General features: G+C 33.4%; 1 protein-coding gene across 7 annotated transcripts in view; it reads left to right on the top strand.

Annotated features, from left to right (window-relative positions):
• The window catches only part of LOC136034415 (uncharacterized), a 102,609-nt gene that overhangs the window by 23,836 nt on the left and 65,323 nt on the right, over positions 1-13,450 (top strand). For 4 of the 7 annotated variants that reach the window (XR_010619174.1, XR_010619173.1, XM_065715584.1 and 1 more), the window contains exons 3-4: positions 1,408-1,488; positions 8,767-8,916. Coding sequence is in view for 3 of the 7 variants with exons in the window: in XM_065715584.1 (XP_065571656.1) it covers positions 1,408-1,488; positions 8,767-8,916 (231 nt within the window). In the remaining 4 variants the exon portion in view is untranslated. Of the gene's footprint in view, positions 1-1,407; positions 1,489-8,766; positions 8,917-12,499; positions 12,610-13,450 lie in introns of all 7 variants that reach the window. The other 3 variants (XR_010619176.1, XR_010619175.1, XM_065715585.1) reach the window with 3 other exon arrangements.

The following is a 13,450-nucleotide window of genomic DNA, read 5'->3' as shown; positions in this document are numbered from 1 at the left end:
AACGTTTTAGCATAACACTGACAAAATAATTAAATCTCGTGAAAGCTAGGATAATAAATATATCCTAAGATGACTCCAGAGTGGCTTCCATTACTTAAAGATAAGATAATTCAACTAATATGGAAGAATGTTGATCAGGAAAAACTAGCCTAAGATTACTCCAGAGATAAAGGGTGTCAATCCTTTTAACTACTTTGTACAGTAACGCTATAGTCGTCAAACAGGATTATCGTTACAAGTACATATGTTGAAAATGACTTACATGAAACAAAACTGAAATACCATACCTTGCATAGTGGCTTCCATTACTTAAAGGTAAGATAATTCAACTAATATGGAATAATTTTGCTCAGGAAAAGCTCTTCAGGGACCTGAGCACTGATTTAGGGACCGAAAAGAGACCGAAGCCAGATTTAGGGACTTAAGGGACTTTTTGGCAGCCCTGTGATTATATGCTTTGGAAGAGGCTGATTTGATATTAACAGTTTTCTTTGTTAAATTGATTAAAGGGCAGCTAGCCCCCCTAGCATATTTTCCCCCAAATATTTCTGATCAGAATTTTGAGATAGTATTTTGTTAAAAAGAGTCCACTTGTCAAATAACACTGCCGCTGTGGCTTTTACTGGCCCCCAAAGCTTACGGAAAAGGGCTATAAATTTTGTCCTAGGGGTATATAAGGTTATTTTAGAAGGGGTGGTCATATCAACTTTGAAGGAGGCTTGTTTCATGGCTGACAATGCTCCCGAGCTAGGGGGCAAGAGTTGTAAGTTTTGACCTAGGGGCATATAAGATTATTTTCGATGGGATTGTCTTTGATAGAGGCTTATTTGATTTGAAATTTTTAGTTTTATTTTTAAGAGTCAAAAGTGATCAGAAGGCAACTAGCCCTCCTAATACCCTTTCCTCTGAAATGTATCTAGCCAAAATTTTGAGATAGCCCTTTTGTTAAATGAAGTCGACGTCTTATATAACAATGCCTCTGGGGTTGACACAGTCCCCTAAGCTTTGGCATAGGGTTGTAAGATGTGTCCTGGGGTATATAGGGTTTTTGTGGTTGGGGTTGTCATATTAGGAGGCTTATTTGATCGAAAATTCCAAGTTCTATTTTTTTCTCCGACGAGTTTAGTATCCACACAAAAACCATTAAAAAAGATTTGCCTTTTTGTCATAATTTCGTTCCCTACAAATAATCCATATTTATCACATAATTATCACTATATTTATCACAAATAATCCATATTCACTTTTCTTATTTTGTCAGTCCATGACGGTTAGACTCTTCTTAAAGGATTTAATTGATACCTGTCCCGGACTATAGAATACTGTTTATAATACAGTTATAGAAAACTGTTTCGTAAATGTGAGCATTAATTTTTGAAATGAAATTCATGTGAATATCAATTCCAGGAAAGCAAGATTCTGACGAGGATTCAAACAACTTAAAAATTGACGAAAGGAAAGAAGAAAAGGAAACAGCAAGCTCTGCAGGTGAGGAAAAATTTCCTGACCAGACCGAGAACACTAAATACCCTAAAGCTAAACTCCTTTTAGAAGGAAGTTTGTAAAGCCAGTTCTATTGATTGACATGAATAAAAAATTGATATAAATAGACATAATTTGAGGTTCCATCCTGGGACTATTCTGTCCACATGGGCAGTGAAATGAGAAAAATTGGTTCTAAAGTAAAAATTTAAAGAGTATATTCAAGTTGAATTAGGATTGTGAGGGAAAGAATTAGGATTGGACCGTAAATTTATTTGAAACAGAAATCAAAAGCTAAAGAAATTGAACGAATTCCAATACATTAATAGAATTCCAACTACATTAGAAAGCAAAAATGAAAGTAGGAAATTCTTTGCCATTTCTCTTGGTATTCTTCGGAGCTCTTATGAGCCTTTGACAGACTCAGAAACTAAGAAGAGGTTAAATAAAAGTATTCCTCCCACTAGTTTACTTGAGTTGTTCAGAAGTCAAATCGATTAAAAAGAACTTGTCAGATTTTCTAGTTTGAGGTTTCTGTGTTAAAGGACTTAATTGAATAGTCAGTATCCTATTCCCTAATTACAGAAATCTGTTCAAAAAGTCGCTAATTAATTGATTTATTTATTGATTGTTTGATGAATTGATTTATGCCAAATAATACAGAAATATTCTCCATGCTAAAACGCAAATAAACAAACTCTTAAGAATCCTTGACATCTCTTTAAAATAATAGCCAGAAACATCTATTATTTGCTCTATAGAATTATTCAAATTAGCTTCTTACCGGTATATACCATGGTTAGCATGAGAATTTGAAAATTTGAAACAATTTGGCCAGAAAAATTCAAAAGTTGTACTTGGCATTTCCCTAAAAGAAATCGGAAAAAGCTGTAGAACAAATTGTTCAGCTGTCAAACTGAACAAGATCTATTGTTAAACTAGCTCGCTTGTTCAACTTATCTCATTTTCTTCTCAAGTTAAATATAAGTTTTTATTAATTCCTTTTCATTAGGGTTTTCCTGTGGAATTTATATTATGTAACATACCGTATTTGACACGGTAATAATATATTCTCCGAGCCTTTAATCTCTCAACATAAAATTTGTTTATACGTTTTGAGTGAGGGATCTCAGAAGCAGTGATGGATCCAGGCGAGAAAGGGGGCAAGATGTGTACGCCTCTCCCCTTGAAAAGGTGGTGGATTTCTGGTTGGGGCCGTTTGCTCTGGTTTGGGTTGGTACGAAAGTCATGTTTTTGTAATTGATTTTTTTGGCACTTGGTATTAACCAAGTGACAAAGCGATCGCGAATTCTGTCGGTCGGTCTGTCTGTCTGTCCTGGTTTTGCTGGTTTAAGAATTTCCAGATAAGCTAGGACGATAAAATTTGAAGGATGAATTGTTTTGTGAGGAAGAATTAGTGACGGTACTAAAATGATTAAAACATGATAATGCCCCAGATGCTGATAATTGGTAAATGGGTTTCTTAAATATGGTGGTTATAGGCTTAGAAATAAGTTACTGAATATTATGAATTTGATTTTTGTTAAGGGTAGCACCTAGGAATTTTAAGAAAATCCTAATTAAAACCTTTGTATAACAAAAGAGATAAAAGCAAATTGTTTATTTTAGGTATCAGCCACAGCCTTCCTAATTAATAAGTTTCGACAGCTAGCTAATTAATTAGTATGATGGTAATCATAGTAAGGACACAGGATTTGTCCTATTCCTAGCAACTGCAATTCAGGGTATAATTTGTAGACTAGGAGATACAGTAGACAAAACTTTAAGAGAAGAACAGTGTGCTTTTAGGAATTTTAGAATGTACACAGTTTTACTGAGACATTAATAATGAAGAAGTGCCTGAGTTATCGAACACCTTTTGTCGTCATTTCTATAGATTATGAGCAATGGTTTGATTCAGCTTATTGAAGACCTTTAGCAAAGGTATTGTCTTTTTATGGTATAGCCTAACAAACAAATACTTCAGAGTAATCAGTGCTTTGTACGTAAATAACAAAGCTAAAGTCAAGGTAGTAAAAGAGGTTAGAAGCTGGTTTTGTTCAAAATCAGGAGTTAAGCAGTTTTGTGTTCTATGCCTATTTGGATAGATTATTTTGATGGACTTGGTTTTAAGGAGATGAGCAAAGGCTATTGGAAAACATGGAACCAATGGGGGAAGTAAAAATTTCTTGGAGTTAGCTTTTGCTGATGATTTCAGCATCCTAGATGAAAGTATGAAAAAATGAATGACTTCTAGACAGAAGTAAGACGGCACTTGACCCTTAAGGTCCAAATCGTCCGTGCTGATCTCCATTTTATAGCCCTTCATTTATTGCCAGGAAGTTCAATGGGGGGGGGGGGCAACTATCCTGTGCTTTCGCACACCCTTCCTACTCACCTTCGCCATATTTTTCCATGTACCCATTTAGAGCTGGGTCGACTCTGGCTGAGCTTACAGAATCACGCCCCTGATCCCCGTCCCAAACTAAATAACTGGTCACAACTGGGATTGAACCCGTGCCCCTTGGACACAGAATTCCCACGCCAGAGTGCCAACCACTCAGCCATTCATCAAACATTGATCAGGCAGACAGCTCAATTGACCCAGGTACTATTATTAGTAAAAATGGTGGGTGCATTGAAAATATCAAAAGCTGAATACCTAAATCCCGGGATATTTTGCCACAGTTGAAAAAAGTTTGACAAGATATGAAGAAAAGTCTTCAAGCCCAGATTAGAATATTGGAAGCTAAATTCATGATAGAGTTAAGTATGGTTCTGAAGTATAGCTGTTTCTAAAAACAGGAAGATTATAAAATGCTTTCCAGAGAAATTGCCAATAGATTGTTTTGGGTACCCAACTGACTGACCATATTTCAAACAGTAGGCTCTACAAAAGTGTGGTTCTAATTTGTGTACCTGTTATTTGTTTCCTGTATATTTGATGGTAAGACCAATTTGGTTTCAGTGGTAAGAAATGTAAGGGACTTAACAACTTCAGCGTTTAATCGAAGCGAGGAAACAAAACCAAAGTGTTGCTCTCGCAACACTTTACTCGGAGAAGCCGAACAAAGGTTGCTGTAACACCTCACGTAGCCCACGCTGCGTAGATCTAGTTTTTTTCTTACTCTTAATTGATGCCTTCTTTATAGTATTTTCGGAATGTGTGTATTTTATTCGATGTTAAGTACATATAAATTGAAATTTAGATATCCAACTAGTATTTACTGATGATTTTGTAATTATTTTTTGTTGTTGCCATAATAGACTATTAATTTTTTTTTGCCAAGTCTGTATAAAACATTGTGGGTACAACGAATCAGATATACCAAATTTTTGAAAAAAACTGAATATTTCGTATTAAATTCTGAACTATAAAATGTAAGAATAAATTATAAGATTTTACCAGCAATTATTTCATAGTCAACGCTACCTATGTTTGAGATGTATGCTTTTTTTTCAAAAAATATAGATGGCCATATCAAATAGTTATAAATGACTGATCTGTTGTATATCCAATCCCAGTGTGCCATCACAACTTTATGCTAGTATTGTTTGGATAAAACTGACGAGTGAGAATGATGTCTGAATACACAATACATATTTCTTGTTGCTTCAACTCAAAACATAATAATTAAAATCAGTTGTTGCTAGAACCAATGTTATTTTATCAACATTTTCCTTTTCTCTGTGATTTCATTTATATTGTAAATATTTCAATAGCATATACCCTAATTCATCTTTTCAAGTAAATAGATGTCACTTTGTTTAAAAGGAAAGTAAAAATTCAACACCTACTTTAATTTTTTTTAATCCTCGATCTCTCTTTATCTGGGTGTTATATGCTTTCGAAATTTGATCTATAATCTCTATAGTTTGTTGCATATACTACTTGTTTTCTGGCTGTGTTTGTTTTATAGTTTTCTTAACGCAGTAAATGTATATAGTTTTTTGTTAATATTCACCTTTTGCTGTTCAACTTTTGACAAGAATTTTTCAAACTTCAAATGTGAAGAGCCATGTCAAATTTGCAAAATTAACTGCTGATTCTTTATTGTTTTTCTCTCATTATATTACAAAAAAATAACTTTTTTTCTGCAAAAGCTACAGTCAAACATTTCCCAAATTGTTCAGTAGCCCCCCCCCTCCACCAATTCTTTCGGTAACACTCTTGAGAAATATCCTTGTGCCTGAAGGCACAGGTCTGTACAAAATTGACACATTTTCATAAAGTATAATTTCTCTTTCTTATTCCTAGGGACTTCACGTAGTTCCAGTTAAATGGTGTAGCTGGTCTCGAGAATTGCTCCTTTTATATAAGCATTAAAAAATTAGTGTAATCTCTTTAATGATTATTACCTTGTAAAAGGTTATATCAATCCCTGGTAAAACGTGAACTTTGAATATAATTAAGAATATTTAATTTTTCAGTAAGACAACAAGACGGTTATAGCTTCTATTTCTCCTTCGCGGGGTTTGACAATGGATATTTCAGGGTAAGATGCGAGTTTTTTCCTGAAAATTCTTTAACAAATTTCTTGCCCTGATGCTTTAAAAGAAAAAGACTTTTGCCAGCTTTGCCTCTTACTCAGACTATCAGTCATGGGTTTTTCATCAATTAGCCATGTCTTTTAACTCTTTTATTTTAAGGCCACCAACTTCATTTTAATTTTAAAATCTAATTGTTTAAATTCGCTTAAAGATGTAAGTCCATTAGAAGTGAGAATGAAAAATATACAACAAATAAATTAGTTTGTCAATGGACTTATGTCAATTAAATGAGGGACATTAACTCAATTCAGGAAGGTATAGATTCCATAGTTTAAATTATGTTATGAAAAAGAGAGAAGAAGAAGAGGTTTTGAAGTAAAACAACGGAAAGAAACACGTCAATTTAATTATATTTAAAACAAAATTACAATTTAAAATAACTTTTTGAACAAAATTGAATATTTAAATTCAAATGTGTTAAAAATCTAAATAGTATCCTACGTGGAGAGTAGCTCTTGTATATGTAATACTTTTTATTTGATTCATTTTTCAGGTTAAAGATTTTACCAATGATAAACTTGACTTTGCACTTTTTGCTGTGTCTGATTTTTGTAAGAAGAAACCCGTATACTCCACAGACAAAAGATAGATCGATGAAAAGTTTTACTAAAATAATCTATAAGTGGAACAGGAGGTTGAGGCATACCACCGTTCAGCAACGTCCACACTTATCTCTTTTATATTGTGCTTGAATGCTCAATTTTGTCTTAAAAATCAGAAAAAATATAGAATTAAAAAGGAAAAAAATTTCACAACATATGAAGAAGGCTGCGACTTTTGATTGTTTTGGTTTTCGTCTGATCCCTTGTAAAAAAAGGAGTTTGAAATGTTTTATATTTAAGCTAAAGTTAAATTTAATTATTCCAGTTTAATTTTTTAGAGTTAAAATTTATTGGAGGGTTACAGGCACCCTTGCCCTCCTTCCCGCAAACAGTGTGTGTGTCATGTAGACATGCCTCTTGGGCTAACAAAGCCCCCCCCCCCCCTTCACCAGAGCCTGGGAGATAGGGTTGCCCGTTGTGGCCTGGGAGCCTATGGAGTTACTCTGGAAGAGGTGGTCATGTCAACTTTGGAGGATGCTCATATGACTGATAATTTAAAATTTTAGTTTACTTTTTAAGAGTCAAAATTGATTGGGGGCAATAGACCCCTGGAGCTTGGGGACTAGGGTTGTAAGTTGTGCCCGGGGGTATATAAGCTTATTTCGGAAGGGGTGGTCATATATACTTTGGAAGCGTCTGATTTGATATTACATGTTTTCTTTTTAAATTAATTAAAGGGGAAATGGCCCCTATAACATCCTTTCCCCCCAGGTAAATCTGATCAAAATGTTTAGATAGTTTTATTTTGTTAAATATCGTCCACTTGTCATATAAAAATGCCTCTGGGGTTAACACTGGCCCCCATAGCTTACGGGAAAGGGCTGTAAATTTTGCCATAGGGGCATATTAGGTTATTTTAGAAGGGGTGGTCGTATCAACTATGGAGGAGGCTCCTTTCATAAGCAATCGAAAGTTCTAGTTCCCTATATCATGAGTCAATAGTGATTGGAGAGAAACATCCCCTCCATGCCCTCTTTTTCTCAAGTATATCCAATAGAAATTTTGCGATAAGGACTTGGTTCAAATCCTTGTGTCATATAAAAATGCTTTTGGGGCTGACATAGCTCCCGAAAGCTAGGGGGCAAGAGTTGTAAGTTGTGACCTATGGGCATATAAAGTTATTTTTGATGGGGTGGTCATATCAACTTTCATAGATGGTTCAGCTTACAGGAAAGGGCTACAAATTTTGCCCTGGGGTCCTATTAGGTTATTTTGGGAGGGGTGGTCATATCAACTTTGAAGGAGGCTTGTTTCATAAGAAATCGAAAGTTCTAGTTTCCCTATCTTTTGAGTCAAAAGTGATTGAAGAGCAATGCCCTCCATGCCCTCTTTTTCCCAAGTATATCGAATAGAAAATTTGAGACAGCATAGTTGTTCAAAATAATCCCCGTGACATATAAAAATGCTCTTGGGGCTGACAATGCCGCCGATCTAGGGGGCAAGAGTTTTAAGTTGTAACCTAGGGGCTTATAAGGTTATTTTCGATGGGGCGGTCATATCAACTTTGATAGAGGCTTATTTGATTTGAAATTTTAGTTTTATTTTTAAGAGTCAAAAGTGATCAGAAGGCAACTAGCCCTCCTAACGCCCTTTCCCCCGAAATGTATCTTGCCAAAATTTTGAGATAGCTCTTTTGTTAAATGAAGTCGACGTCTTATATAACAATGCCTCTGGGGTTGACACAGTCCCCTAAGCTTTGGAAAGGGTTGTAAGATGTGTCTTGGGGCATATTAGGTTATTGTGGATGGGGTCGTCATATCAATTTAGGAGGAGGCTTATTTGATCGAAAATTCTAAGTTCTATTTTTTTCTCCGACGAGTTTAGTATCCACACAAAAACCATTAAAAAAGATTTGCCTATTTGACGCTATTAAAGAAAAAAAAATATAATTCATAATTTCATTCCCTACAAATTATCCATATTTATCACATATTTATCACTATATTTATCACAAATAATCCATATTCACTTTTCTTATTTTGTCAGTCCATGACGGTTAGACTCTTCTTAAAGGATTAAATTGATACCTGTCCTGGACTGTAGAATAATGTTTATAATACTGTTGTAGAAAACTCTTTTGTAAATGTGAGCATTAAATTTGAACTGAAAATCATGTGAATATCAATTGCAGGAAAGCAAGATTCTGAGGAGGATTCAAACAACTTAAAAATTGACGAAAGGAAAGAAGAAAAGGAAACAGCAAGCTCTGCCGGTGAGGAAAAATTTCCTGACCAGACCGAGAACACTAATTACCCTAAAGCTAATCTTCTTTTTGAAGGAGGTTTGTAAAGCCAGTTCTATTGATTGACCTGAATAAAAAATTGATTTTAATCGACTTAATTTTAGGATTCATCCTGGGACTATTCAGTCCACATGGACAGTGAAATAAGAAAACTGGTTCTAAAGCAAAACTTAAATTAGAGTCTATTAAAGTTAAATTAGGATTATGAGGGGAAGAATTAGGATTGGACTGTAAATGTATTTGAAACAGAAATCAAAAGCTAAAGAAATAGAACGAATTCCAATACATTAATAGAATTTCAACTAAATTAAAGAGCAAAATTGAAAATAGGAAATTCTTCTACATGAGTTGTTCAGAAGTCAAATCGATTAAAAAGTAATTGTCAAATTTTCTAGTTTGAGGTTTCTGTGTTAAAGGACTTAATTGAATAGTCAGTATCCTATTCCCTAATTACAGAAATCTGTTCAAAAAGTGGCTAATTAATTAATTAATTTATTATTTGATGAATTAATTTATTGCAAATAACACGAAAATATTCTCCATGCTAAAAAGCAAATAAACAAACTCTTAAGAATCTTTGACATCTCTTTAGATTAATAGCCAGAAACATATGATGTGTTTCTATTATTTGTTCTATAGAATTATTCAAATTAGCTTTTTACCGGTATATACCATGGTTAGCATGAGAATTTGAAAATATGAAACAATTTGGCCAGAAAAATTCAAAAGGTGTATGTGGCATTTCCCTAAAAGAAATCGGAAAAAGCTGTAGAACAAATTGTTCAGTTGTCAAACTGAACAAGTTCTATTGTTAAACTAGCTCGCTTGTTCAACTTATCTCATTTTCTTCTCAAGTTAAATACAAGTTTCTATTATTTCCTTTTCATTAGGGTTTTCCTGTGGAATTTATATTATGTAACATACCGTTTTTGACACGGTAATAATATATTCCCCGAGCCTTTAATCTCTATACATAATAATTTTTGGTACATTTTGAGTAAGGGACCTCAGAAGCAGTGATGGATTCAGGCGGGAAAGAGAGCGAGGGGTGTACGCCTCTCCCCTTGAAAAGGTGGTAGATTTGTGGTTGGGGCCGTTTGCTCTGGTTTGGGTTGGGAAGAAAGTAATTTTTTTTTAATTGGTTTTTTTGGCACTTGGTATTAACCAAGGGACTTGTTAATTAGGATAAGAATATCCTAATTAAAACCTCTGTATAACAAAAGTGATATAAGCAAATTGTTTATTTTAGGTATCAGCCACATCCTTTCTAATTGATAAGTTTCCACAGCTAGCTAATTAATTAGTATGATGGTAATCATAGTAAGGACACAGGATTTGTCCTATTCCTAGCAACTGCAATTCAGGGTATAATTTGTAGACTAGGAGATACAGTAGACAAAACTTTAAGAGAAGAACAGTGTGCTTTTAGGAAGCATAGAGAATGTGCACAATTTTACTGGGACATTAATAATGAAGAAGTGCCTGAGTTATCGAACACCTTTTGTCGTCATTTCTATAGATTATGAGCAATGGTTTGATTCAGCTTATTGAAGACCTTTAGCAAAGGTATTGTCTTTTTATGGTATAGCCTAACAAACAAATACTTCAGAGTAATCAGTGCTTTGTACTTAAATAACAAAGCTAAAGTCAAGGTAGTAAAAGAGGTTAGAAGCTGGTTTTGTTCAAAATCAGGAGTTAAGCAGTTTTGTGTTCTATGCCTATTTGGATAAATTATTTTGATGGACTTGGGCCTAAGGAGATGAGCAAAGGCTATTGGAAAACATAGAACCAACGGGTAAAAATGGTGGGTGCATTGAAGATATTAAAAGCTAAATGCCCAAGTCCCAGGATATTTTTCTACAGTTGAAAAAAAATTGACAGGATATGAAGAAAAGTCTTCAAGCCTAGATTAGAATATTGGAAGCTAAAATGATGATAGAGTTAAGTATGGTTCTGAAGTATAGGTGCTTCTAAAAACAGGAAGATTTTAAGATGCTTTCCAGAGAAATTGCCAATAGATTGTTTTGGGTACCCAACTGACTTGACCATATTTCAAACAGTAGGCTATACAAAAATGTGGGTCTATTTTGTTTACCTATTATTTGTTACCTATATATTTGATGGTAAGACCAATTTGGTTTCAGTGGTAAGAAATGTAAGGGACTTAACTACTTCACAACTTAACAATTTCAGCGATTAATCGAAGCGAGGAAACAAAACCAAAGTGTTGCGAGTGCTCTCGCAACACTTTACTCGGCTAATCCTAGCAAAGGTTGCCGCAACACCACGTTGGCCTTGCTACGTAGATCTAGTTTATTTCTTACTCTTAATTGATGCATTCCTTATAGTATATACGGAATGTGTGTATTATATTCGAATTTAAGTACATATAAATTGAAAATGAAATATCCAACTAGTATTTACTAATGATTTTGTAATTTTTTTTGGTTGCCACAATAGACTATTAATTTTTTTTGCCAAGTCTGTATAAAACATTGTGGGTACAACGAATCAGATATACCAAATTTTGAAACAAAACTGAATATTTCGTATTAAATTCTGAACTATAAAATATAAGAATAAATTATATTATTTTACCAGCTATTATTTCATAGTCAATGTTTGAAATGTATGCTTTTTTTCAAAGAATATAGATGGCAATATCAAATATTTATAAATGACTGATCTGTTGTATTTCCAATCCCAATGCGCCATCACAACTTTATGCTAGTATTGTTTGGATAAAACTAACGAGTGAGAATGATGTCTGAATACAAAATACATATTTCTTGTTGCTTCAGCTCAAAACATAATAATTAAAATCAGTTATTGCTAGAACCAATGTTATTTTTATCAACATTTTCCTTTTCTCTGTGATTTCATTTATATTGTAAACATTTCAATAGCATATACCCTAATTCATCTTTTCAAGTAAATAGATGTCACTTCGTTTAAAAGGAAAGTAAAAATTCAACACCTACTATAATTTTTTTTAATCCTCGATCACTCTTTATCTGGGTGTTATATGCTTTCAAAATTCGATCTATAATCTCTATAGTTTGTTGCATATACTACTTGTTTTCATGCTGTGTTTGTTTTATAGTATTCTTAAAGCAGTAAATGTATATAGTTTTTTGTTAATATTCACTTTTTGCTGTTCAACTTTTAATTAGAATTTTGCAAACTTCAAATTTGAAGGGCCATGTCAAATTTGCAAAATTAACTATTGATTGTTTATTGTTTTTTTCTCATTATATTACAAAATTTATAATTTTTTTTCTGCATAAGCTATAGTCAAACATTTCCCAAATTGTTCAATAGCCCCCCCCCCTCTCCGCCAATTCTTTCGGTAACACACTCTTGAGACATATCCTTGTGCCTGAAGGCACAGGTCTATAAAAAAATTGACATATTTTCATAAATTATATTTTCTCTTTCTTATTCCTAGAGACTTCACGTAGTTGAAGTTAAATGATATAGCTGGTCTCGAGAATTGCTCCTTTTATATAAGTATAAAAAAATTAGTGTAATCTCTTTAATGATTATTACTTTGTAAAATGTTAAATCAATCCCTGGCAAAAAGTGAACTTTGAATATATTTAAGAATATTTAATTTTTTCAGTAAGACAAGACGGTTATAGCTTCTATTTCTCCTTCGTGGGGTTTGACCATGGATAATAAGAGTTTGAGTCAGTTGAAACCATAGATGAGGAGTATCGTCCTATGTTCAGGGTAAGATGCGAGTTTTTCCTTAAAATTCTTTAACAAATTTCTTGCCCTGATGCTTTAAAAGAAAAAGACTTTGCCTCTTACTCAGACTATCAGTCATGGGTTTTTCATCAATTAGCCATGTCTTTTAACTCTTTTATTTTAAGGCCACCAACTTCATTTTAATTTTAAAATCTAACTGTGTAAATTCGCCTAAAGATGTAAGTCCATTAGAAGTGAGAAAGAAAAAAGTGCAACAAATAAATTATTTTGTCAATGGACCTCTGTCAATTAAATGATATTAACTTTAAGGATATTAACTTTATTCAGGAAGGTTTAGTCTCCATAGTTTAAATTATGTAATGAAAGAGAGAGAAGAAGAAGAGGTTTTGAAGTAAAACAACGGAAAGAAACACACCATTTAAATTATATTTAAAACAAAATTACAATTTAAAATTACTTTTTGAACAAAATTGAATATTTGAATAGGATTTTAAACAAAACTAAAACTTATAACAGAAACCAAATTCAAAAACATTAATTTTTTCTTAATTCCAGTGTTAGGTACTAAAGCTTTGAAAACAGAAGCTTATTTTTAATTCAAAAGTTTGAAGGGCCATAAGCAAAAGTGTATGTACTAATGTCAATGATATTGTTTTACGTGAAAAATTTTCAAGATCTGCGTTTTCCCAGTTTGGAGCAACTGTCAAAAGTTGCCATGAGAGCCTACCTGGTGTTGGTTATGACCCGAAGAAAACATAGAGGTTTGCAAAAATCTGTTATCAGTATTCTTGCTGTTACCTAAACAGTGTAATTGAAGCTGAATTAGGCCCTAATTAAAGGTATAAATACGTCTGGGAAAGCT

This window comes from Artemia franciscana, chromosome 13 (assembly GCF_032884065.1).
Source record: "Artemia franciscana chromosome 13, ASM3288406v1, whole genome shotgun sequence".
In the NCBI taxonomy this organism is placed as follows: Eukaryota; Metazoa; Arthropoda; class Branchiopoda; order Anostraca; family Artemiidae; genus Artemia; species Artemia franciscana.
This window is presented reverse-complemented; position numbering and strand designations above follow the sequence as displayed.